This window comes from Phasianus colchicus, chromosome 2 (assembly GCF_987193195.1).
Source record: "Phasianus colchicus chromosome 2, bPhaCol1.hap1.1, whole genome shotgun sequence".
NCBI classification, from domain to species: Eukaryota; Metazoa; Chordata; class Aves; order Galliformes; family Phasianidae; genus Phasianus; species Phasianus colchicus.
Window position 1 is genome coordinate 92,377,200 of NC_143437.1, and position 27,223 is coordinate 92,404,422.

The 27,223-nt window shown below is 37.2% G+C and overlaps 1 protein-coding gene across 1 annotated transcript in view; it reads left to right on the forward strand.

Moving 5' to 3' along the window:
• SNTG2 (syntrophin gamma 2) overlaps positions 1 to 27,223 on the forward strand; it is a 223,823-nt gene that overhangs the window by 79,904 nt on the left and 116,696 nt on the right. Inside the window, 1 exon segment of the mRNA XM_090136333.1 lies at positions 26,786 to 26,923. Coding sequence (XP_089992459.1) covers positions 26,786 to 26,923 — 138 coding nt within the window.

Below are 27,223 nucleotides of genomic sequence, written 5' to 3' on the forward strand. Positions count from 1 at the left end.
GCCTATTCTCATGTCTTCATTATGTTTTGTGGATGACTTCTTCATTCGGTGTGATGTTCTACAAATTGGTCAAGTGAGAGAAATGTAAACCTAGTTATGTTCCACTGTGTTATGGACTGGGACTTCGTTCTTGACCGCTATTATTAATCATCCAGTAGGAGAGCAATTAGAGATTGTTACCTTACTATTTTTTTTTTTGTGTGTGTGTGTATACACACACACACACACACACACACACACACACACACACACACACACACACACACACACACACACACACACACATATATATATATAGCAGAATTGTGCCTAAATGTTCCATGCATGGCTATCCTTTTTCTTTAAATAATTCACTGTAAGTATGGCAATATCTTGAGAGGACATTCTGTAACACAAATGCTTCCAGATTACATGCCTTCAAAGCAATGAACCTCTTGCTATTTCTTTTGGCAACAGCTCAATTTATCTGATTTGTCTCTCCTGAATATGTTTATAATGAGCTATTTGGCTAACCTACCTGCTGTGGTTTAATACTGGTGGGCAACTCAGCACCACCAAGCCTGCTCTCTCACTCCTCCTCAGAAGGATGGAGGAGAAAACACAATGAGGAAGAAAACCTCCTGGACTGAGGTAAGTAATTCACCAGTTATTATCTTGAGCAAAACTCACTCAGCCTAAGTGAGATAAATGTAATGTATTACCTATTGAAAACAAATTAGAGCACTGAGAACTAAAAAGCAAATAAAAACAATTCCACCTTATTCTCTCTCTCTTTCTTTCATTTTTTGCTCTTCTCTCTGCTGCTGTGCAGTAGTTTTTCCTTCCTTAAATTTGCTCTCCCAGAGCAAACCCAGCATTGCTCATGGTTCAGCTTTGGCAGTGGTGGGTCCCTGTTGAGCAGCTGGAGCTGTTCTGCTCTGACATGAGGCTGTGCTGGGCTCTGCTCACTGGGGCCACTTTGCAGCCCTCCGCTCCCAAAACCTTGCCATATAAAACCAATAGACCAGTGAATACCTTAGGAATAGGAATACCAGTTAAGTAGATCTAAAACCAGAACAGATAGAATGATGGCCAAAGCACTGAGCTCTGTATTTGTTATTTTTTTTCTTGATTTCTGAGCATTGATGGATTTCAGATTATGATTGGCTATATGTGACATTGGTCAGTAGAAAGACTTTTTCAATAAAACTTTTCAGAGTGAATTTCCATGAAGGTAATGGATGTTATCTGGGGACACCTGCAGGTAAACCCTAGTCAGTTTGCCTTCTGTCACTGTTAAGACTTCAAAAGCAGTGCAGGAAATGATGATAAATGGCCTTTGGTTTTCTGCTTTTCCTCCTTCTGCACTTAGAGCATCTCTAAGCTCATGAGAAAAGCTTTGTTTTTTGAGGTTTGTGACTGGAGTAGCAGCCAAGTGGAGGCAAGGCAGTGTGAAAATAGACAGATGAAAACTGCAAGAGTTCTCTGGAGATTTGGAGAATGAGAAAAGATCTTGTTTCTTGACTTCTGTTATTTCATGGCAAATTGATCTTTTTCATTTTAGGTGTGAGCTCTTACCACACCTGCACAAGAACATTTTGGAGATCTTGAGTGGAGAATGACAGTTTTCTGTACACAGTGTTTAAAAAAAAAAGTTTTTTTCTGCCATCACAGGAGAATATTTGTGTAATTGAAATAATGTGGAACAGTGATCTTATACGTAACTACTTTTTTTTTTTTAATTATATCCCATTTAGTGTCTGGGTTCCTTAGCCCATATTTGTGATAATGCAGCTTTCAAGATTAGCATAGCCTCTGTGAAATGTAAAGAACTTGGTTGGTTTGCGTGGACTTTAATGTATTTTGGTTGTATAGTAAAAGCAAAGTAAGTACAAATATGTATTTTCCAGCTCCTTTTCATATAGAAATGTATGGATATAATGTATAATGACACTTAGAATACAGTTTTGTCAAAAAATCTTACTTTTTCTTCTTAAGGTAAGATCCTAATAAAAGTTTGTTTGTCTTTAAGGGAAAAATAATTTTCTAAGATCTCAACAGTAAAATAGTAAAATGATAAAATGACAAAATGGCATCGTGCAGCCATATTTCATTTCCCACATGTCTGGCAAATAATAACAATGGGTAGGAATGTTAAGAAGGATGCCTGTCCCCTTCAGTTGCCACTTTTCTTCACTCTGACTGTATATTTTGGTGCTGGTACAGCACTTTAACTGTCATTCAAAATTTTAAAATTCCACCTTCAGTTTTAGTTTCTAAAAATGCTACTTATGTTTTCAGTATTGTACAAGTAATATGCGTTTCAAATACCTCTTACTGAAAATTACACTTGTCCACCTTGTCAAAGTTTGACTTGTATTATTGTTGACTCTTGCTGGTAAGGACTATTCCCTAAATTGGATGTGTACTCAGTTTGAAGATTCACTCAGAAAGTTGGTTCCTGAGCTAGACAGATAAGAATAAATAAAATTTAACAGCTCTTTTTCAAGCATCAAGTTATGTGGTTTTTTTGTTGCTGTAGAAACACTGAATATGAATTAAAAGGAAAAGAGAAGTTATGAAACAGAAAGGTGAAATTCATGATGAAAATTTGATGGTTCCTTTTGTGAAAGGAATTCACGAAAATGTAAAACACATGAATAATAAATCACTTCATAGGATCAAGGGGTATTTATTGGAGCATGCAAAATATACTGAAATATGAGCAATCTAGGTTTCCTTTATTTATTTTTGTGGATATCCTTTTCCTGATCTCTTTAATGCCTTTTTTTTTAAAAAAAAAAAAACATCTGTATTCCTTTTCATGTAACATTAGTTACTGTTAGCATCGTTTCCTAGATCTCTATCACTGCATTTCTGGTGTCTTTGAGGGAACGTGATATAAAGTCTTCATTAAGAAAACTGATTTTTACTGCTTGTGTTACAGAAGGAGTGTGTAAGTTTCATGAAGGAGTCTGTTGTTATATCATCTCTCTTTAAATTTACAAGGAAAAAGAGTTCAGTATTGTTTACTTTCCTTGTCTTTATTAAATGGGACATAAAATATATACTTTTATTTATTTTCAATCTCTAATCCACTTAAAGTAACTGAATGATTCTGAATGTCAGAACCAGTGGTTGCATTCACTGCACTCTAAGAGCAGACTTAGCTCATGAAGTAAAACCAAACTGAACTCCAAAAAAGGAAATAACAATCCTGCTTTATCAGCATTATGTAAAGTCAGAACTGAGCTCATGAAATCACATTGAATTAATCCTTGACAGATAACTGCTTAGTTAAAAATAGTGCAAGTAAGTGCTAGGGGGCAATTAACTTAGGCTTTCTAGCCTTGCTTCTAACCAGTTTGTTTTGGGAATAGATGGTTTGAGGTAATAACAAACGAAAAAAAGTGTAAAGCTTCTTAAAATCTCACTAGTGAATTAATCGAAGTTTTGATACTTAGGTGTACCACCAAAACATACCACTGCAGTTGTATTTTGTCATTAGTGCTTCTTTCAGCATGTTTCCCCCGTCTCATTTAGCTATTTGTTGCTGTTAAGCTTTATTTTGTGAGCAATCCATGAAGTACAAACTTAGAGAACAGGAGCTTTATATCCCCTGCAATAGGTAATTGTCAGCTAAGTTGCTTTTATGTTTTTAGAGAGTATGTTCTCTGCTATGAAGCTTGGTTTTTTTCATAGCTTAGTTTGCTCCTGAGTGTTTGAGCAAAGAAAGAACGTCTAATTATTATTTGGCTGTCTTTATCTTTTCAGTAACAGTCTGTCTGAGTGCGGGGACAAGAAACAGGGTTTTTTTCCATTCCTTGGAGACACATTGCAGGAAAAACCTCACGTGTGGTTGAAATCAAACCAAGCATTGTTTATATATAGATGATAACTGATGATTAGTATACTTCCTGTTTGAAGTCAGTAACAGCAATAGCAGATATAGAATGCAATACAAAATAATTAATAAAATGTAACAAGATCCACACATTTCTCAATAGTCCATGGTTATGCAACAGTTATTTATTTGAACTAGATGATCTTTAAGATCCATTCCAGCCAAAGCCATTCTGTGATATTCTATCATTCCATCTTGCTATGGAGACATGGGTGATGTGCCCTTGATGCTCCTTGTAGTCTGCTGGGGCTCCCACTCATACAGAATTTCCTATGGGCCTTGCAGGCTCCCCAAGGTGTGGCATCACCAACTGGGTGCAGTGACCTGCTGGTTTCCGCAGGAGGACTGTACTTCAGCACTATGCTGGTTAAATCCTGAATGCACACTGCAGTTCTTTTCTAACTCAAGGCTTGGCAAAGGCTTGAGGCACTGTCTTTGCTTGCTTTTTCTGCAAAACTTGGGTGTGCATAATGGTCTGTTTTCCCATTCACTAAAACACACTTGAACGGTTGTATTTTTCAGGAAAGTGTCAGCTATGCATTTTAGCCATTATGCATCTGCAGATTCTCATTATATCTGAATTAATTACAGTGATTAGTATTTGGCAAATTTGCCTATCTGTGATGAATATGTAAAGATTTCTTCTTGATTGCAAAACCTGGCCTTACTGAAGTTAGTGTTATACACAATTTGATATTCTCTTTTGTTTTAAAATTAATTTCATTAATTATTTAATATACATTTGTCAGAACGTACTCACTCTAACCTACAGTCTGACCCACCCCAGTAAGCTACTTTTGTGTTATAATTAAACTATTTAAATAAATTCTTAAGAATGTAGGCCAGAATGCAACTACCCAGGTATCCACTGTGCTGTGTTCTCCTATTCCTTTTGTACCTCAGATCTGGGCTTCAGTCCAGTACTTCATGAAGCCTGTAAGCGCTTTTCATGGATGTGAGGCTTTTGTATGGGGGTGCCAATTGCACTAATGTGCTTTACATGATTTGGAAACAGTTAGACAGGGAGAGAGGCAAATGAAGGAGGTATTGAGGGATTTATTGTGTAGCTGACCTGAGGTAGCTTTCTTCTCCCTGCCTTAAGACCATACTTGAATTCATATGAATCTATCTTTTCTTCCCTGCTTTGCTAGTAAAAGTTGAGTTGTGTGAACAAGTAAGTTTTTAGCTTAGAGCTAGTAGCTGCCTAAATGCAGTGTAAAAGAAATTGTGCGGGTGCTTGCAAACAGTGTGACTGAATATAGATACTACACATTGGACTGTATTTCAGATTCCCTGTATGCCACTCAGTCCAAACCAAAGAGAAAGATGTACTGAAGTGCTGGAATTCAAATGAAGAGTAGTTTCTATTTTCTGTGTTTTTATGAGTTACCTCTTCATTCTTTCATATAGAAGGATTGTTTCTCTGTATCTTTTTTTGCTTTATTTTTAGTTTTTAATACTACCACAGAATGTGTGAGAACAAGGCTATAAAAAGATACCAAACAAGCACACAAAAATATATTGTTTTTTTTCCTGGAAGAAAAACAAAACAAAACAAAAAAACAAACCTGTAAGACAATATCTACTAGAGGACTAAAGGCAGTATGAATGCCGTAGAGAGAATGATGCCAGAATCTGTGTGGTGTAGTGGACATGCCTGAGGGAAGGGATGCCATCCAGAGGGACCTAGACAAACTCAAGCAGTGGGTCCAGGACAACCTATAAGATTCAACAAAGCCAAGTGCAACATCTTCCACCAGCGTGTAGGCAACATCCACTATCAATACAAGTAGGGAGATGAAAGGATTGAGCACAGCCCTGTCAAAAACGAATGTGATGGCACTGGACATGAACTGCAATGTGCCCTTGCAGCCCAGAAAGTCAGCATGTCCTGGACTGCATCAAAAGAGAAGCATGGTTAGCTATCAAGGGAGGTGATCCTGCCCTTCTGCTCTGTGCTGGTGAGGCTTCACCTGAAGTACTGTGTCCAGATGTGGTGTCCTCACAGGAGAGACATGGATCTGTTGGAGTGTGTGCAGAGGAGGGCCACAAAAATGATCCAAGGGGTGGTGGCTGAGAGAGCTGGGGGCTGTTCAGCATGGAGAAGACAAGGCTAGGATGGCTTATGGTATCTGACTTTATGATTTCTCCTTCTTTTAGTTGGGAAGTTGTATAAGCAAGTTCAATATTAAAATTAGAATTATGAAATGTTTTATAAATATCCAATTTATTTCTAGTAATGTTAGCGAGTGCTAACAGCAAAACATCAAGATGTATGTAAAGCTGTAGTTCAGAAATTAACATCTGATTAGCAGGGCTTCATATCATTTACTGTGTTCCTGAAGCAGTTGTTTGGTGCTAATGATTACTGTATTTTTTCTCTTCCTTTGTATGTTAGGAATTTTAGTTTCAGGTCATTAATCTCCAAGTATAGGTCCATAACATTTATTGCCCCCTAGTTAGTGCAGTATAATTGTTTGAAGCTCCACTGTAAAAGGAATTATTAAATCAGGATTAAGAAAATGGTGATTATTTATATCTTTATGTAATTTAGTGATGATCTATAGAACTGTACATTTATGGACCTAGTTATGGCTAAGATGTCACAGGTGGGATTGCGCTGGGTTTTCAAGTCTTTGCTTGCATTGTACCTCCTCTGGCCTCTAGAAGTTTTTCGTTTTCCTGAATGATGAAATTACCACTGAATAAATATAAATTGGAGAAAAAAAAATGTGCTGTTGATGGAACTAAAATAGTTGGATTGTTTTAAATGAAGTTACAGTAGGGTTAGCAACCACTCTTCCTCGCTTTCTGAAGATTTCATTAAATTGCTAAGTATGTCTTAAAATATCTAATAAAAGGGATAACTTTTTTGTTCTCTGTTTCTGAACTGTTTGACTGTGGTAGACCTAAGCTAGATGGACGTTAAGTCAAAAGGATCCAAATCAGTGTTTCTGGCGGAGCAAAGCAGGCTTATGATTTATGAATAGGCTGTGAGATTCAGTTACTTTCTTCTTTCCTTTTGTATTCTTTGTTGTTTCTACCTTTTTTGTACTATGTCAAACACAGACCACTTTTCTTTGTTCAGAACCTATTCCTGTACCTGTTTCCTCTTGCTTGGTAGTGAGGCTGGCCTTTGCCAATTGTCAGATCATAATGCCAGCATTTGTTTTTTTCATAGCTATAGCTGCACATTAATTTTTTTCTGAAGTTTTATTTCTGAAGCGTTTCATTTAGGGAGAAGAAAAAAGGAGAAAAAAAAAAAGGTTTCAGTAAAATTTGGCTCATGCTTGGGAAATGTTTCCCCAAACCTTCTGTCAAAGTGTTTCTTTGTTGGCTTACTGGTTCCTGGTTTATCTTCAGAGGGTTCCTAATCTCTTGAATTTCTTTGGAGATTGTCATCTTTGTTCATTGTAATCACATGTTGTTTACTATAAATATGTTCTTGTTTAAGTGATTTTTGGCAAAGTACTTAAAAATAATGGGGATAAATTTGGGCTATGTTATCTCAGTACATTCTGTAACGGCAGAAAACGGGCTTTTGGTTCATAATTAAGGTACCAGAAACTACATACAACACTCAATGTACCTGACTGGGTAATTAATTATCTCTTTTTAAAATAGTCATATTATTTTTGATGCTTTAAAGACATTGAAGCTAATGAGAAACCATTAACTGTTGTAGTCCTAAGATATACTGAATGTACATAATACAAAATGGAGAAAACATATTGGAACTGCGATTTCAGTAATGTTTTACTTAACTAAGAGCTGCATTTCATGAGGTGTATACTTAAGAAAATGTTTCCAAACTTTTTAGTAATTTCTGGATCTTATCACTATTCCTCCCCTTAATCTAATACACCCATAGATTCTGAAAGCTCCTTTTAAAAAAAAAATGTGAACATATGCATAAATATGTACATACGTATCTGCTACAGATAATTCATCTGACATTTTGAATACCATTTTAATAACTCTTGGGTTCTCTTTGTAGCCTGAAAACCTACCGTTTTATACCTCAAACCAGAATCTGAGTTTTCAAAGTCTGATTTTCAGTGAGGGAATATCCTTACGATATAAGGCCCGCTTCCATACTTTCTGCATTCAAAGTTTATAAAGGAACAGGTGGCTAAAAAGTTGAGAATGGACTTCCCTGTTTTTGCTAGTGTTGGAGAAACTAGGCAATCTGGGTATTTCACTTTGCAGATTTTTTTCAGAATTTTATCCTGTTTTATTTTGAACATTTTGTGTTACCTGAGTCCTCAAAGTCCTATTTTATTCACTTAATGGCATAGTCTATATGAAAAATCACTGTGTAGTCTAGAGTATTCTACTCCTGCTGGTAAAAACAGTCAACAGGAGCTAGGCTGCTTAGCACAAACCAAGGCACCATCAGGATCTTTCAGGATTTAACCATTGGGTCTAATCTACTTAGCTAAGTAATATCTGTTTCTCAGCTGCTGTTTCCTTCATTCTACCTGACAGCCCTAAGGATTACTTAGTGTAAAAGACACTTCAGGCAGCTGTTTTGCCAGACTGTTTATTCTTCAGCTCATAAGAGCATAGACGGGGCAATCTCAGAAGATGGAAATTACCCACTGTGTCCATTGTCTTTTGTTTGATGGAAGCACATTTTAAGACTGTTTGAAGAAAGCAAGATTTCTGCACAATTATGAAGTACTGTAACATGAAGGAAACGTCCTACTTACAAACTGGGAATCCATTTATGAAATAAGAGGCTTTTATACTCAACATTGAAAACAGTTATTTTTGCAGCTAAATGGAGAAGTAGAGTGAAAATTCTGTATGTCGTGCAGTATAATCACTGGCATGAAATCCATGTTGAGACTGGTCACTACTGGTGTATCCAGGGTATCAGTAATGGGCTCAGTACTATATGCTGTCTTCCTTAATGACTTGGAAAGTGAGAGCATACCCTGAGTAGGTTTGCAAATGATAAAAAGAATTGTGAAGAATGGTGGAAGCACTAGGTGGTTGTGCTGCCTTTTAGAGAGCATGGGCTGTAGAAGGGGGCTGACATGGAGTTCAAGAGGGGGAAATGCCAAGTCTTGTATGTGGGAGGCATTATTGGTGCCCAAAGCAACAATAAAGGCAGGAAAGTTCCAAACAAAACAGTGAGCAGGAAGTGATCCAGAAGACTCTTGGAGTCCATCAGTGATAACGTTCTGGTTTAGAAATTGGACAGATGTACCTGAGGTGAAACGCTATTGTACATGGTGCTCCCTGGTAAGTTAGGAGATTGTTAAAGACATGAAGGCTGGGGGCAGCGTGGGCTGCAGCAACTGTGCCATGATTGAGTTTGTGATCTTGAGGAATGTGAGCCTGGCAAAGGGTGGAGTCCAGATCCTGAACTTCAGGAGAGCTAACTTCAGGCTGTTTAAGGAATTGATGGATGAGCTCTCCTGGGAAGCTGTCTTTAGGGACAAAGGAGTGGAGCAAAGCTTGCTACTCTTTAAGGGTGCCTTTCTGAGAGCACAAGAGCTCTCCATCCCTCAGAATAGGAAAGCAGGCAGAGGAGATAGGAAACCAGCATGGCTTGGCAAGGACCTGTTGGTCATACTGAGGAAAAAGAAGGGCAAGTACAGGCAGTGAAAGCAAGGACATATTTCCTGGGAAGAATACAGGGATGCTGTCCAGACATAAAGAGATGGGATTAGGAAAGCCAAGGCACAGATGGAAATTAATATGATGAGGGACATTAAAAATGATGAGAAGGGCTCCTATAGGTACATTGTTCAGAAGACATAGACCAAAGAGTACGTATCTCCTCTGATAAATAAGGAAGAACTGGCTGCAAGACATATGGAGAAGGCTTAGGTACTTGATGAGTGCTTTGCTTCAGTCTTCATTAGCAGACAGGATTCTCATATTTCTTGCATCCCTGAATCCCATCACAGTGGGAACTGGGGGAGAAAACTCTCTCCCCCCCCTCCCACTGAACAGACAGAGCTAGTCTGAGACCACTTCATTAGACTGAATGTGTGCACATCTATGGGGCTGGATGACATGCATCTTAGGGTCATAAGGGAGCTGGCTGATGTAGTTACTGAGAGCTCTCCATCATATTTGAAAAGTTGTCAGGTGAAGGTCAGGCTGTCAGGTGAAGGTCCAGGAACTGGACAAACGGAAACATCACTCTCATATATAAGAAAGGGAAGAAGGAAGATCTGCAGAACTACAAGCCTCACCTTTGTGCCTGGTAAGATCATGGAAAAGATCATCATGGAAGATACATTAATATACATTTCACATATAATAACACTTCACACAGAGTGGTAACACACTAGAACAGGTTGCCCAAGGAGGTTGTGGATGTCCCATCCCTGGAGTCATTCAAGGCCAGGCTGGATGTGGCTCTGGCAGCCTGGTCTAGTGTTGGCGACCCTGCACATAGCAGGGGGATTGAAATTAAATGATCATTGTGGTCCTTTTCAATTCAGGCTGTTCTATGATACATAAGGGATGAGCAGGTGGTCTTAGACAGCCAGCACAGCACAGCTTTACCAAGGGAAGGTTGTGCCTGACCAATGTGGTGGCCTTCTGTGATGAAGCAGTAGCATTGGTGGACAGAGGCAACTGATGTCATTTACCTGGACATCTGCAAGGCTTTTGATGTACTTCCCTATCTTTCCCTATCTCATCCTTATCCCTAAATTGGAAAGATATGGTTTTGAGGTGTGGAATATTCAATAGATAAGGAATTAGTGGGAAGGCTGCAACAAAATGGTTGTGGTAAATGGTACTATGTCCAGGTAGAGGCTGGTAATGAGCAATGTCCGCCAGGGACCTGTCATGGGACTGGTACTCCTTAACATCTTTATCTGTGACATAGATGATGGGATCAAGTGAACCCTCAGGAATTTTGCTGATGGCACCAAACTGAATGTTGAACAGGTCTTCCTGATGAAAGAAGAGGAAAGAAAAAACAAATGAGGAATTGGAAAAGTTATACTTTGGAACATGTCCCACAGGTTGTGCAGTCTTCATCCTTGGAAATATCCAAAACTCAATTGAATGTAGCCTAGCTGGCCACGATTTGAGTTTCTGATTGAACTAGATGACAATCTCTGAAAGTGCCTTCCAACCTTTACCCTTTCATAATTCTGCCCTTGTGTTTTCCTACAAGTGTTTTCTGTGGAGTTTAGAGTTTCAAGAACTACCTAAGAGAGCAGGAAAATGAACTCAATTAGCATTTCTATGCTTTTAATAATAGATTTCAGAAAAATAATCAGTTGCATTTGCTTCATTAATGGATCCTTTTCTAAATCACACAATCAGAAAAACAAACAAGTTGCTATGCAAATTTTCTGCATATCTTAGAATAGGTTACTTAGCATGCTTAATGTTTCTTATTTTTTTTGTCTTGCTCAAAAAACTCTCTCCTGTGCTGCAGCTGCAACTTTTATAAATGTTCCTTGGCTGTCTGGTCACATTTTGATTTTATGGATAATTTCCACCTTTTTAACACAATTACTACTACTGCTTTTGTGTGATTGTTTCTTTGTGCGTTTACATAGTAAATATTTTGGTAGTTCTAACCTGAGGTATTTAGTATTTACTTAGACCCTTGATATTATGAGAAAACAGTAAAATTAAAAAATATATATTTTTAAATATCATTCTCGTATCTTAAATGAAGAAATTGCATATGTTTATTATTTACAAAAATGCCCTTTATTTGTTCAGCAACTTGAAGGAATTGTTAATGAGGTGTGAACAAGAGTGTTCACATTGATTTCATCTAAAACACTTTTTAGTATATTGAAAGATGAACTTGTGCATGATCTTTTGTAGTTACGGTAGTAACTGTGCTATGAATGTTACTTAAAATGCTGTGAACACTTGTGGCAATTTAAACTTGTGACTTGACTGTGAACTTTCAACTGACTTCAATTTCACTGAGACTAAAATTCTTAGGGTTTTATGGACCGTTTGTGCTAGAATGCTTTCTTTTTTACAAGAGGAAAGCAATACGTTGGTTTCAGATTATTTAAGATCACTCCCAGGATTTTTAATGACTCATTAAAATCAATGCTAATCATCTGAATACAAATGCTGTGCATACTTGTGGCACAAAAGTCCAAGGAAGGTGCTGAAGGCTGAAGTAAGCCTTTGACATTTATGAAAAGGAGAAAACCTAACCAGGAAGAATGGAGGTGCCATGCACTGTCCATTTTAATCAGAAAATAGTGTTTTGATCCTGATAGGCAGGTAAACTCCTCCACAGTTGCGCTCTCACTCCCTCTCCCCGTAGGAAGAGGGAGAAAATGTAATGGAAAATAAAAAAAAAGCTTGTGAGTTGAGTACAGGGATATCACTCTCCAATTATTGACATGGCAAAACAGACTCAGCACAGGGAGGCTGGTGTAATTGATTGCCTATTGATAACAGACTAGAGTAGTGAGAACTAGAAGCAAACTACAAACATCTTCCTCCCATCCTACCTCCTTTACCTCCTCCCCCTCAAGCAGCAGAGGGGAACAGGGAATGGGGGCTGTTGTCAGTCTGTAACGTGTTGTCAGTCCGTAACGTTTTGTCTGTGCCACTCCTTCAGCTGAGATCCTTAGGGTGACCGGTGCATCTGTGCACTGGTACACACCAAGGAAGTTGTAGGAAGTGGTGGCATGTTCTCCATATGCAGTCATGCCAGTGAACCCTCTGACAGCTGGAGAAGCACCAGTTCACCCAGGATGCTGCTTACCGTCAGCTGTGTTTTGAGGGTTTGATTTAGATAGGCTTGTTGTTTTAGATAATGCTACTGCAAAGTACATTTTGTAAATTGTTTCCATTTTTCAGAGATTTTTAATATCAATTCTGAGTAGAGTTAACTTGTCAAATTCTCTTATGGATTAGTAACCTGGGTTGCATGTTCCTGCAAATGATGAAGATGGTAACTACTTACTGTGAAGCATGCAATGCTTTCATTTGCCTTTTTTATTATTTCCATATACTTTTTTAGATTTCTCTCTTTCCATGTTAGTGCTGTTAATTCCTCTTGTTGGCCTTCCTTTTATTCTGTTCTTTATTGGTTTTGGTATTCTCTGCTTCTCTTACAAGTCATGCCAAGATGAACTCCTCTGTCTTTCACACCCATACCTGTATTTTCCCGTCTTCCTTCACAAACGCTCGCATCTCTTGTCCTGCAAATCTTACTTTTAGACTTGCATAAAACCATGAAAACGTTGGTAGTTTATATCTTTTCCCAGCCTTAGCCTTTCATAAATATTCTTCAAACATAAATAACACAAGATTATTCAGGCTATCCTATCATCAGAATACTTGTGGATACATTGACATCTCTCATTGACGCTTACACTATGGAACAACACTGGGATAATTTGGCAATAGTTCTGTTAAGATACTGGCAAGACTTTATGGTGCTGCTGATATTGTTACCAAAACCACTTTAAGGAAGCTAACTGGGAAAACTGGGAAAATCTGTATTCCTATCTGGCAATGGAAAGGAAATGACTATGTCTGTGTTATTTCCAACTGTTTAGTGCTTTAAAACAGAGATTATCAGAGGCAAATGTCCTGCTAAGTGAATTTTTTTTATTTCAATTTTTTGTCTGTTTTGAGGCAGTGGGGATAAAGTCAAACACACAAGCAGTATACTTGTCTATTACATTTGTTAAGAAGAAAAAAAAAAGCCCCCAAAGAAGATCATATTCTCGTTCCTTACTTGCTTGCATATGACTATTACGTAATATTTGATTATGCAGTATTTTTTGATCATGACTTGCTTCAGGGGATGTGTGCTTTTGAAATTAATTTCTGCAGGTTTCTAGAGCAAGATTCTTGGTCAGTGAAATGGCATCTACGTAGACAGGCTGTCTTTTTTGCTGAATACTGCTGAATACTTTTGTATTGACACACTGCAAGCTCCTTTTCATCAAGTCTTTGCTATTCTGGTTTTCCTAGGAATAGCTAATTACCCAACTTTTCTATTATTATCTTACAGAATACAATTTATTTGTGTGTGTGTGAGACGTTTAAAAAGGAAAGCAAAAAAGGAAAATAAAACAGCTATAACTGCATTTAATTATTCTGCCATTTTAATGATGTCTGAAGATTGAAAATGCTTCTTGTGAATGTTATTAACTCATTCAAATGTGAAAGGAAAATAACAAACATAGGTTGACTCTCTCACTAGTAGCAAGAATGCAAATAGGATTGAGTTCTGAGGGATTTGACATTTTCCCTTTTTGTAGCTTTTGTTTTTTCTTCTCACATCTGAATCTCAAAATGCTTAAGTCTCATACTTAGAGGAGAGTTAAGATCTGCCATTTGAGGAGAAGCTTATGATAAATAAAGTTCAGAATCAGGTATTTACAGAACAGTTCAAACGTGGATTTGACTTCTTGTTGGGATACAGTTGTGATCTGTGTTCTGTGATAAAGCGAAATCTAACGTAAACTTAGAACATTCATTTCACTGCTTTATTACCTACATTTGCACAAAGTTGAATTTTGTAAGTGGTACTTGTTGCCAACCTCCTCACAGTCTTGCCCAGTCAACAACACTGCATCAGTGTCCTTACTGTCTGCGCCCCTAACCCAGCACAGGGACACGAGAGACTCAATGTAACTCAAGTGCCAATTTATTGCTGTGCAACAGCTGCTTATATACCGTGACACGCGACTGCCCCATGAACCTGTGACCTGCTAAGCACCACCCAGGACCACCACCTTAGCCTGAGTACCACCCACACCAAGTACCACCCACAGTTCTAATTCCTTCTTTGTCATGGAATCATAGAACAGGTTGGCTCGGAAATTTTGGGTTTCTGTGATATTTTAGAACATTGTTTTGAGTCCTCAGGATGGTTATCTCTGGCTTTGGATGCAGTTTTCTAAAAGAAAATTCTTTCTAGAATCAGGCTCTCCTCCAGTACCTTATCGACATGATGTTTAATACTTCTATTGAAGTTTTCAAATTGTTTGTCTTTGGTTAAGTGATTCAAGTGCATTCAGTACAAAGCAATTACTCTAATGTAATGAATCTGTAATTGATTATTCTGATGTAGATATGTTATTCCTGGAAACTTGCTTGGAAATTCTGAACTCATCTTTCTGCTTGTTTGTTTTCTATATAGATATGTTATGTATATATACTGAACTATAGAAATATACTATATCTATCTGTTTATAGCGTATACCAATATAAAAGTATATGGTGTATATGTATGAGGGATACCCTGAAAGTAATACCTCCTATTATATTATGTTGGCACATAATATCAGAATTGGATGTTGATGGAATGGCAGTAGAAGTTGAATCTTACTGCCAATGTTCTTTGCTGCCATGTGTCATTGAAATCCTCCACAAGGAAAAAATGGCACTCATTCACTGATGCTTGCTGAATGTTTATGGAGAGCAAACAGTGGATGTGAGCACAGTGAGGCGGTGGGTGATGTGTTTCAGTAGTGGTGACAGTGACAGTGGGTCACCTCTGCTGGTGTAGATTTGTATGAGTGCAGTATGCAGGCTCTTGTTCACTTACAGTAAAAAATGCATATCTTAAAAACCTTAAGTTTAAAAATTTATGTCGCTTGACTGTCTGACTTCTATTCCATGCTCCTCCATGCTGAGCACCAAAACACAATTTATTTTGTGTAGGAGCTTTGTTTTCCTAACTTGCTGCTTGCTGTTTCAATAAGTAGTTAGTAAAGCTCATATCCCTGTCCCTCTTGTCTGCCTTCTTCATGCTGTATTGCTTGCAGGGCCAGCTGGGTGCTTGCCCATGTGATGCTGGCTAACGTGTGAGCTAACTCAGCCATCTCTTCCTAGCTGTAGCAATGCACAAATGCTCCTGTGCCCCAGCTGTGGCAGTGAAGGTTCTCCCTGTGCCAGCCATGCATTGTGCCACTTCATTGAGTCCTGTGGCAAGGATCAGTGGAAGACAGATAACACTGGAGGGACAATTATAAATAAAAAGCAAATCCTGCAAATTTGTTATACTCTTTTTTTTTGGTAAATATTCTGTTAAAAAAAAAAACAAAAAACACCCTTAAAATATTCAACTATAATCAAACAACTTCCCTTCAGCTGCTCTTGTTGTTAGTATTAGTGGCATCACTTTATATTTTCCAATTTTTTTCTGCTTTTATAAATGTGTTCTGATTCTATGGTTTTATTTGGTAGAGCACTCTTGTTGCTAGAAATCATGTTGTCCCATGATTTAAGGATAAGCAGACTATTGCTCTTATATCTTTCATGGCATTGATATTCAAATTATATTCAATGTTTCAACCAGTTTGATGTACTTTTAGTGCTTTATCTGCTAAATATGGAAAGTTTTAAAAAGTTGCTGTTCATCACAGTTCCATTTGAGAACTAGAGCTAAGGAAAAGAAGATGATAAACATATTGTTAAGTATTTGGATAAAACGTGAAACTGAACTGTCTCATTACTTTTCAGGCTAGCAGCCAAATGCATGACTGAAAGGATTTCTGGTTCCAGCCACTGGATTTATCTGAGCTACTGGTCTGTAAAAACAATAACTACAGTTGAAAGAAAAAGTTTTTCATTGGACTTGCTTTAATATTTAGGGATTCTTCAAATCCTTATGATTAATCTTTATCTAAATATTTCTATGTTCTATATTCCTAGAAGCCAACATAATGTGGGAAGTTATGAATAATGGTGATTTTTTTTTTTTTTTTTTTTTGCTTTATCATAATTGGCAGTAGGGTGATTAAACCACATCTTACCACTTTAAATTTAGAAAGAGACTAGAAATATTTACATCACCTTATTCAGAAATTAAGCAGTTAGGTGTAGCTTTGCTTAGCTGGGTAAATAATTTATTTATCTGCTTGAGAGTAGGAATGCCCTCAAGAGAGAATTGGATAGGCCGGATCAATGGGCGGAGGCTAATTGTAGGAGCTTTGACCAAGTGTCAAGTTCTTGTGACTTTGGCCACAACAGTTGCAGGCAATGCTGAAGGCTTGGGGCACAGTGGCTGGAAGGCTGCACGGAGGAAAAGGATCCGAGGCTGTTAGTTGATAGCTGGCTGAATGTGAGCCAGCAGTGTGCCCAGGTCCTTAAGAAAGCCAATCTTATCCTGCCTTGTATCAGAAATAGTGTACCCAGCAAGAGCAGAGAAACAATCATCCCATTGTATCAGATCGTACAGGGAGATCATGCCTGATAAGGCCATACCTTGAGTGGTGTGCTCAGTTTTGAGCCCCTTGCTACAGGAAAGACAATGGAGCTTGCCCAGAGAAGGACTACAAAGCTGTGAAGGGTCTGGAGCATAAGTCTAATGGGGAGTTGCTGAGGGAACTGGGATTGTTCAGGCTGGAAAAGAGGAGGCTCAGGGGAGACCTGATCACACTTTACAGCTATCTGAAAGGAGACTGTAAGATGCTGGGGCCTGGCCTCATTTCCCAGATAGCTGTGATAGAGTGAAGGGTAACTGCCTTAAGTTTAGCCAGGGGAAATTTCAAGATGAATATTAGGAAAGATTTATTTTCCAAATGATTGGTGAGTGATTGGAATAGGCTGCCCAGGGAGGTGATGGGATTCACTGCCCCTTAAAGATGTTCAAGTTGAAGGTAAATGTGGCACTGAGATGCATGTTTAGTGGCCATGATGGTGTGATGGGTTGGCAGATGATTTTAGGGGACTATGATTTTATGATTGGCAGAACAAGTCAACACAGTTACATGGAAAGAAAGAACATGATGGTTGAACTTTAAAATAAGGAGTGTGGTAGAGCTGTAACGGAGTTAAGGAGAAGGAGAAATAAATGAATCAGTGGCCGTTGTAGTCTAGAATAAGAAAAGAAAGTGAGTAACTTTGAATTATACTCCTAACTGTGTATTATAAGGGAATATGTTCTTCATCTACCTTTTAGTATTTCAACAGAAACATTTGTGTACTGTCTGACATCCTAGCATGGTAGGCTGGATGGTACCACTAATAGTAATGATAAAATCTATCTTTCTTAAATAATACCCAAAGTCTATTTTCTTTTCATCTTTTTGATCTATTGCTAAATGATTTAGTTTGAACTGTGAATGTTATGCTTTGTTTTCTTAACTAATAAAAATGTACTGTAAACATAGGAAGATCTTTATATGCTTAGGCTATTTAACTCTGTGGTACTGTCCACTTGTGAGAAAAGTGAGGTTTAGTAATAAGCAAGCAAATTCTTTGAAGGTATTATCTAGATCAAAATAAAATTGTGATTTTTTTTTTTAATACTTTGTGCCTTGGCTGTTTTATGGAATAGAACTTATATTCTAGCATAGTCACCTGTGTGACACTATTATTTAGTATTGATTAGAATTTTTAGTTTTAATCAGGTAATTTTTATTCAACATGACATTCTGAAAATTCATTCTCCAATATAACAGGATTCAAATATTTGTCTGATGTTTTCAGAGGTGTATGAAGATGACAATAATCAATCATATCTAATTAGATGGTGACACACTGTGCTTGCAGTAATTAAACAAGACATTATGCCTTTACTTTCTAATGATTAAGACTACAGAGATTGAGACCCAGCTGTTAATCGCTTTTCTTGCACAGCTAATGTCAAAAACAGAAAATCCCAACAATCTGCTCCTAAGGTAATTTTTAACAGAACTTTTCTTGTGGACAGTATCTGATTTAAACAACAAAGTAGATTTTTAAAGTTTTTATTTTCAACATCTTTTCAAACTGGTGTTGTATTGAGTTAACATTTTTTCTCATAAATTTCCACATGCTACAAATATTTAGAAGAAACTTCGGTAAGAATTGATAGAATTTACTGTAATGCTGCTGTTAAAATCTACTGTCAACATTTAATACCAGTATACTTTTTTCAACTATATGTAGTGATATGGAAATCCATAATATTGTCATTAATAAATGCAGACATTAAAAAAAGAAGACTTTATGAAGAAGTTTAATTTTCAAGATGGATATTCAGATAGAAGTTGTGCTTTTGGGAAAAATGTACTCCTTAAATATTTACTCTTGACCATTTTTATTTCAAATTCTGATTCTTATCATATATATACCTGTTAAGTATCTTGCATTGAAAAGTTACAATATATTATAATTCAATACCTTTATTCTTAATTGACCTACCTAGGATCATTGATGTCCACCAGATATATTGGCTTTGGTGTGTATGTAAATCAACACAACAAAATGGATTAACAGGAATTTGTGATCTTTTCCATTTATTAGCAGCAGTGCTTGTTGTCAATGAAACTATGATATGGTGTTAGAGCTCTAATAAAAGTGCATAAGGTCATAATTGAAATGCTTAAGAGAATTTTTAAAAAGTTAGGTGAGAATAAATATCCTTGCTAGCTATTTAGAGAGTCTATTGAGTGAGAGTTTTGGTTGTTTGTTTTTCTTTTCATTTTGCTGTTTTGTATATTTGGCTTCACGTTGGTTTATTTGAAGTAGGAGCTGAAATAAAATGCATATGTTTCAAATACATCATAAAAATTAGGCAGTTTGCTTGTTTATTATTTTAGATAAAATAATAAACAATAGATAAAATTGTTTGAAATTTTGTGAAATTAAAAGTAATTTACTTTAAAAAATTAACATTAGCAGTTGCTTTCTAATTGGAAAGAAATCCAGATTTAGGGTTGTTTTTTTTTCATTTTTTCTTTCAGCTACAGTATTCCTATTCAAACTGCTGTAAGATACGTATCTTCCAATTTACATGGAAGCCGATGGGCTGAATTACTGGTGCAAGCATAAATTTCTTGTGCAAGGGGTCCTCTGAGCTGTCAGTATTGAGGTCCCATTTACAAATCTTGTAGTGGTTTTTATGGGAGATGGAAGCAGCTGGTAATGAGCTACTTGCATTGGTGCAGAAGGAGGGGGAAACGAGGCTTGTGGACCCTTCCCAAAGCACAGTGTGGATGGTGTAGGTACATTCACCACAGCCTTGGCTTTTGGCCTCAGATTGGATGAATAAGAGTCTGGCAGCACCTCAGAGCCTAACAGATATAATGGTTCTACTACACCACATAGTTGTGTCAGTGGTGATGGTGGGCAGTGGTAATTCAGAGTAGAAAGGTGTCTGGAAATTTGAGTTCCCTCCTATTTTTTTTCCCTCTGCAATATTTCTGTTAGGAAGTCTGAAGTCCTTGACTACAAGGAGGAGAAATATGTCTCAGCAGAACATGTTGGTGTTTTGAAGCAACTTTAGATGCTGTTGTAATGTGTGAAATTTCATAACAAATGTTGTAATGATTTGGCAAAGTAAAGTTTTTCGTATAGTTCATGTTAAACAAGTCTCATAGGTCTCTGATTTGATGGCTTCCATGTATCAATTTGCACTGTCATAATTCAGTTTTTCACTTTTTATTCTATTAAAAAGAGAATTTTTTTTCCTGTTCAAATGATATTTAATATAATTTTGAGAGTACTGAGAACTTAAAGGAACACAAAGCAAACAAATACATCAAGATCCTGGTTTCCTGCTGTTATTGGCTATTGGAAAACAGCACTATTTTTGAATGAGTTTTCTTAATCCTTATTCCATGCTGTGTGGAAGCCCTCAATGCTTGGGCGAGTGGATTGTACTCTACCTAGATTGCTCTAGCAAGTGGTATTCTGTGACGTGACCCATAACATCTTTGTCAGTGGCCTGAAGGAAGTAATGGAGAGACTGATTACTATTTTGCAGATGACACCAAGATGGAAGGTACTGTCAGTACAACATTGACAAGAGACCCAGGCAAACTAGAGAAATTAACTGCCAAGAAATCATTGACATTCACTGAATTTCATGAGGTAAACTCATAAATTGCAATGCCAAGCCATGTACCTGGTAGAACGAGCTCTTAGCAGTGGTCCAGCAGTGGTCTGCCTGAAGACAGCTCTGTTTGAAGAGGCCCTGGGTGGGAAGCAAGATAGGCCTGTAGTGAGCCCTGATGGCAGAGAATTCAGCAGCATGCCGGGCTACATTGGTATGAGCACATATGGAAGATAAAGAGAGAGGATTTTCCTCCTCTAATCAATACTCATTAGGCTGCATCCAAAATACTGCATGCAGTTTTGGTTCTCCCAGTACAAAAAATATCATTAATTCTCTGTATTGCACAGCTGCATTACTTCTCAACCTTCATGTCTACTCTCCTTACTCATATATCCCATGCTGTTCTATTGAAAAGTCAGTGTTTGTGTTCTCACTCAGGGCCCATTAAGCCTGCAATCTTCTGTTCATGAAGGGCAAAGTTACAGTTCCTTTTAGAGTACAATCCTCCTTCAGATTAACTCCTACAAGATTGTTAACAAATTTTATTTTAGGTGTCATGCACCCATTGATAAGGCCCCTAAAAGATAAACTTCAGGTTTTCCAGTTAGTTTTCATCACTCCTATGTCAGTTGCAAGCTCTTCAGTGAAGGTGCACTTCTAAGGCCAGTCAGGTCAGCCTTCCTCCTGGATGAAGAGCTTTAATCATTAAAATGTACAGCTGTTGGAGCAGGTCCAGAGAAGGGCCACGAAGGTAAGCACAGGTCTGAAGCACCTCTCCTATGAAGAAAGGTTGAGGGAGCTGGCCTTCTTCAGATGAGAAGGCTCTGGGTAGACCTCACTGTGGCCTTCTGGTAACCACAGGGATCTTACAAATAAGAGGGAAACTGATGTTTTACTTGGGCAAATAGTGTTAGGATAAGGTTGAATGGTATTAAAAGAGAGGAGACTTAGATGTTAGATGGAATTTTTTTACTCAGAAGATGGTGAGACCCAGGCCCAGGCTGCCCAGAGAAGCTATAGATGCCCCATCCCTGGAGTTGCTCAAGTCTTAGTTGGATGGGGCCCTGATTGGCAATCCTGCCCATGGCTGGAACTAGATGATCTTTAAGGTCCCTTCCACCCTAAACTACTCTATGATTCTACAATTTACAAGCAAGAAGTCTCTAAATAGTATTGTCAAACCGATGTGAAAAAATCATCTTTCAGGATTTTGCCATGTACCATTTGGGCAGATCAGTTTCCTGGTAGTTAAAATATGTTAAATAAAAAAGATTTCAGGTTTTTCTTACCTGATTGTTTGATTTGTTTTCACAACAGTTTTAAGTAGTTAAGGCTTTCATTATGTTCTCTTTTTTATTCAGCCGTTAAGATAGACAACCTTAATCAGTGCAGAATTCCTTATAGCTTCTGTTTTCCAGATTTCTGATCACATTAATTTGCTTTGTTTTACTCAGGACTCTCCTCAGTTCATTATCTCTTTTCTTTAGTTTTGCTGTGAATTAACTGTCATAATACTGTGTGAAAGGAAACGATATATGGGAAGTATTAAATGCACCATCGGTGATGGATAACTTCATAGACTTGAAGTTATTCCTCCTTCATATTCAGTGGTACTGAGGAACCTTTTGTACTGCTCAGCTGAAGAAATGTGTTTATGTTTGGGCACTGTTTTGTGTGAGTAAGAAAATGAAAATCCATAGGAAAGAACTCAAAGGAGAGCAATCAGAATATCTACGCTTGCTTTATAGCAAAAATATTGATACCAATATTTTGCTGTCAATCCTCAACGCTAAATTTATTTTCCTGAATAAATGGTTCAAGCTTTTTTCTTTTGTGCAGCTGATTGTTTAAACTGTAGCATCTTGCACTTTTTAACTGTTGTACTTCATTTTTTAATTTATTTTATTTTACATTAGTCACGGCAATTTTAAATTTGAATTCTGTTTTGCTCTGAGTCTTTATCTTTTGATCATAGTAGTAGATGTGTGAGACACATATCAAAAGAGTTAAGAGAAAAAATAATTTTAGTCTGCTGTAATTTAGTGGTCAGTGATCTGACTATGTGGGACAGCCTGAAGTTCTCTCTGTCTAATTTTAAGTTAGGTAGAATAAAAATGAGTGACTTCTTTTTTCACATATTCAGCAGGTGCTGCAATCATCAGTGTGCTGCAGATGCAGAATTTCAACTGAGTGTTTTCTTGCAAAAATTAAACCTGATTGGACACTTTGGTCATTAAGTCCTCTGAGATGTAAATATCACTGGTAAAATACTTATGTGTTACATTTAATTGGAAAAAATTGAGGTTCAATTATGATACTTAGAGCTTTGTCCTTTCTTTTTTTTTTTTTCTTCAATTTATATTCATGAATATACAGGGACAACCCTGGCTATATGTACAGACTGGGGGGATGAAATGCTGGGGACCAGCTCTGCTGAAAGAAATTTGGAGATCTGGTCAACAGCAAGCTGAACATGTGTCAGCAATGTGTCCATACAGCCAGAGAAGCTGACTGTAACCTGGGATCCATCAAGCACAGCACTGCCAGCCAGTCGATGGAAGGGATTGTACTGCTCTGCACTGCACTGGTGCAGCCTCACTGAGTATTGTGTGCATTTCGGCAACGTAGTACAATAAGGACATACAACTATTGATTATCTTGGAACACTTTCTCCCACTCTTCAATAACTAGTATGAAAAGCCTCACAAATACTACTCTACCAATCTGGGAAATAAGCGGCCGTAACCAAGTTAGTAATTACTGTAGAAAACCTAGTATGCATCAACAACACTTTTACACTCTGCCTAATTTTTTACAAGGTTTTTCAAAATAAAATTTAAAGCAGGGAAGACAAGTGTTTTATGTCAGTTAGTCCAAAGTTTCACTGAGAGATGCCTATTTTGAAACAAAATTCAGAGTTCTGAGATTTAGGTGGTAGATAAAATACACAGAAAGAATTAGGGTATTTTGAATAGGGTACCAAAACATTATTGCCAGCAGGGACTGCTTTAAAGCAGATATGCTGGCTAGGGACGTGTGACGTGCCTGATGAAGACAAGAATAAAACTGATAAAAGCATTCGTCTGCATTCATCTCCCTCTTGAGAATGTTTTTCTCTTATGTGTAGTATTGAGAGGTTTGGAGCTTGCTTAAGAAAGTTTCAGTAACTTTTCTGTCAAAAAATGCAATAGTGACTTTTTAAATAGTTCACATGACAATTATACTACTGTTCTTTTTACCTCTTCTTCCCTCCGTGTTAATGTGCACACATGGACACAGGCATGCAGCTTCATGCTTCTTTTCTTGAGGACAGTGTTTAGAAACCCCATTAGAAGTATGGAAACCAATATTTACTTTTCTCCTCTGCCCAAATGAATTTTAATTTGTATTCCTCTATAGTATTTAAATCCTATACAGCTCTACATATTTTCTATTTGTTCTTTTTTTCTTGCAAAGCACATAATTCTGATGTATGATCTCTAGTCCAACTCCCCTGCAATTAACAGGGACATCCACAGCTAGATCAGTTTGCCCGGGGCCTTATCCAGCCTCATCTTAAAAGCTTCCAGGGACAAGGCATCAACTACTTCTCTGGGCAGCCTGTTCCAGTGCCTCATCACTCTCACTGTAAAAAAATTTTTTCCATATATCTAACCTAAATCTACCCTATTTCCCATTAAATGATCTTTGTTTTAAGAAGCACTTTTTGTGGACTGAAATTTGTCCAGTAGAGTTGCATGTACCACTGTCTTCAACACAGAGCAAAGAAGGGAATGTTCTGAACTCTGATTCACAGCCATTTGTAATGGTCTAAAAAAGCAGACTTGAAAGGCTGAGAGAGATCTGGATTAATCTTATTGATTCTGAAAGTAAATAAGGTATTGTTGCATGTCATCGTAGTTCATGTAAGGAGTTAAATGAAATGTGAGCTAGATATTGGAATTTAATGGGAATAGATGAGTTTCAGTGAGACTTTCACTTTAAGTAGTTTGAAAGGTATTTAATCTTGCAATTAATGTTACTGTACATATTTCAGGATATTTTCCATTGTGTTTCTTCTAAACCTATGAAACAATTACTAGCTAGAGCAATGGTCTGCTTTGTGATTTGGTAACGTGCTCACATAGTTTTGCTCTCTCAAGATGTTTCTGTAGAGCATAATTTGGTGTGTCAGCCAAAGAAGCTGCCGTTGTCAGTGTGGGTAGAATAGAGATGTAGAACTAGTGGGTAGCAAAAAGGTGCTGGGAAGATAGTTTTGCAAGGCAGTGTGTCTGCTATACAAAAATATCCACTGCTACATAGCATAGCTTACAAGCAGATGATTTTGACACAAATTTAATATGTTTTCATTTATAGGGTATTGATAAATCATCTAAAACTGCTGGAAATTTAACGTATGTCAAAATTTTAGGATAATTAATACATGTCAGTTTCCAAACAGGTGAGAATGATTAAGGCTTCCACCCTTGCTGTACTCGGTTTCCTTTGTGAACTGACCATTAAATGACCATTCTAGGTGTGCATTTCTGCACTGTAAACCTTTTGTGAGATTTGGTTCAAGGTTAAGAAACCTATTTGTGGATGTCTGGTGGAATGATCAGTGTCTGCATCCCATCATATTGTGGAGATCTGGCCTCATCTCCTGCTTCAAGGACATGGACCTCCTGTAAGACCTACATCAGTCTTACATTCATCTTGGAATGGCTGTCTTGGACATTCTAAAGTGTCTTAAATGGTGACAGTGACATACATGGGGATAACTTGTTTGAGTTTGAGAGAACCTCATAAACATCTGCTGTGTATATACTTCACAGTAAATATAATTGCTAAGCTTTCAATTTCCACTAAATATAAGGGAAGCTTTGACACTTGATTATCCATAGAGCTACACATATTTAAATGCCTTAAGTTTAAAATGACTTCACAGACCAAAACTCTTTACTAATGATCACCACAAAGTTTTCCCCTAATTTTGTAGAAAAATAAAAATATTACAAAGATAATGTTTCATGTTTGGTTTTACTTTCAAGTCCTTTGTTTAAAAGTACACAGGGTACAAGGCACGTTTCTTCTTTAATTCCATTACTCTGTTCTTTTTGGCAATCCACTATTTAATAAAATGCATAGACTTGATTCAAAACAGTCTTTTGAAAACAAATCTTGCAGCTAAACCTTAAATTATGTATAACTGTTCTTCGGTTGCATAGAAAAAAGTGCAGTGATGTAATGATATTGTTATACACCTCATAAATTAGTAAATATTATTCTTAAATATGATAATATATTTCAGAACAGGTGTGTTTCTTTTCTTCTTCTGTGAAATGACTGCAAAGCTATGAAATTGCACTAGTCTCCCTTTCTTAACAAATAGCTGTAAACAGCACTAATTCCACAGTTTTTCTTTAAGAAAAGAGCTGACTGAATAATAATGGAAAATTTGCAGATTAGTGAATATATCAAAAATTAAAATTGATTTTATTTACTGCTGCTCATGGAGAAAAACTTTGATACCAAAATACTTGACTACTGAAGAGAGTTTACTAGTTAATATCCAGTGGTAATTTCAGAAGCGTATGTCCATCTTGAGCTTAGCCAACTGAAGACCTGTGACACCAGCATTTGTGATTAGAGTACGTATATCTGTGTGTTTTATAAGATGGAAACCTAGTTTTGCATCGTGATAGAATTATCATAACAACAACATTTGTGATAGATACCTGACACAGTACAAGGGAAACCTCTGAGTCAGAAACAATATCGCGCTTCTTTTTTATCGAACAGAAAAATGCATTCACGTAGATTTATACGTACACTGTCTATCTGCTTATAGTATAGTTTCACAGCAAGTCATTCAATCGAAAACAAAAAGAGCATACTTCAACAGTGGTACTTCTTTGTTAAAAAGCACAAGGGAGGATGATTTCTTTTTGTGTTTTAATGATTACTTCAAAGACAATTTTGCCTGCTTTTTATAGCATAGAAGAGGCTTTGTATGTCCAACTCATTTGGAGCCTGAATAGCAGACCAGTTTTCCACTTTCTTTAAACAGTGTTTGTTTATATGAATTTTATGTATTGAATTGGATACAAGATATTAATTATCACTAAGAAATGTTCATATTCTTAATTTTTTGTTTCTGTGCCTTGCTTTTACAGACTAAAACTGGTATTGCTTTCTTGTATGATGAAGTATCTGAAAATGCTCATGACATCCGACTGAAGCTCACGAAAGAGGTATTAACAATTCAAAAACAAGATGTCGTCTGTGTTAGTGGAAGTGATCGCAGTGCAAATGTAAGTGCTTCTATATCTCTGTGCTTTCGACTGCACTTTGTTTTCTGTAGTGATCAGTTTATGGTATTGGAGTGCAAGAGAATTTATTGAGTAATAGAAGTATGTAATGTGTCATATGGCTGCAATACACTGTGTGCATCTAAGCGTATATCATTATGCCAGTGATATTTAAATGCCTTGTGTATAAACTTTCTTTCCTGGAAAAGGATTTGAAATTCTATCTTGCCCAGTCCCTGGCTAATTCTTGTATGAATCATCATAGGCTGATTGTATCTGAGGAAAAGTTTTATCAGATTTGTG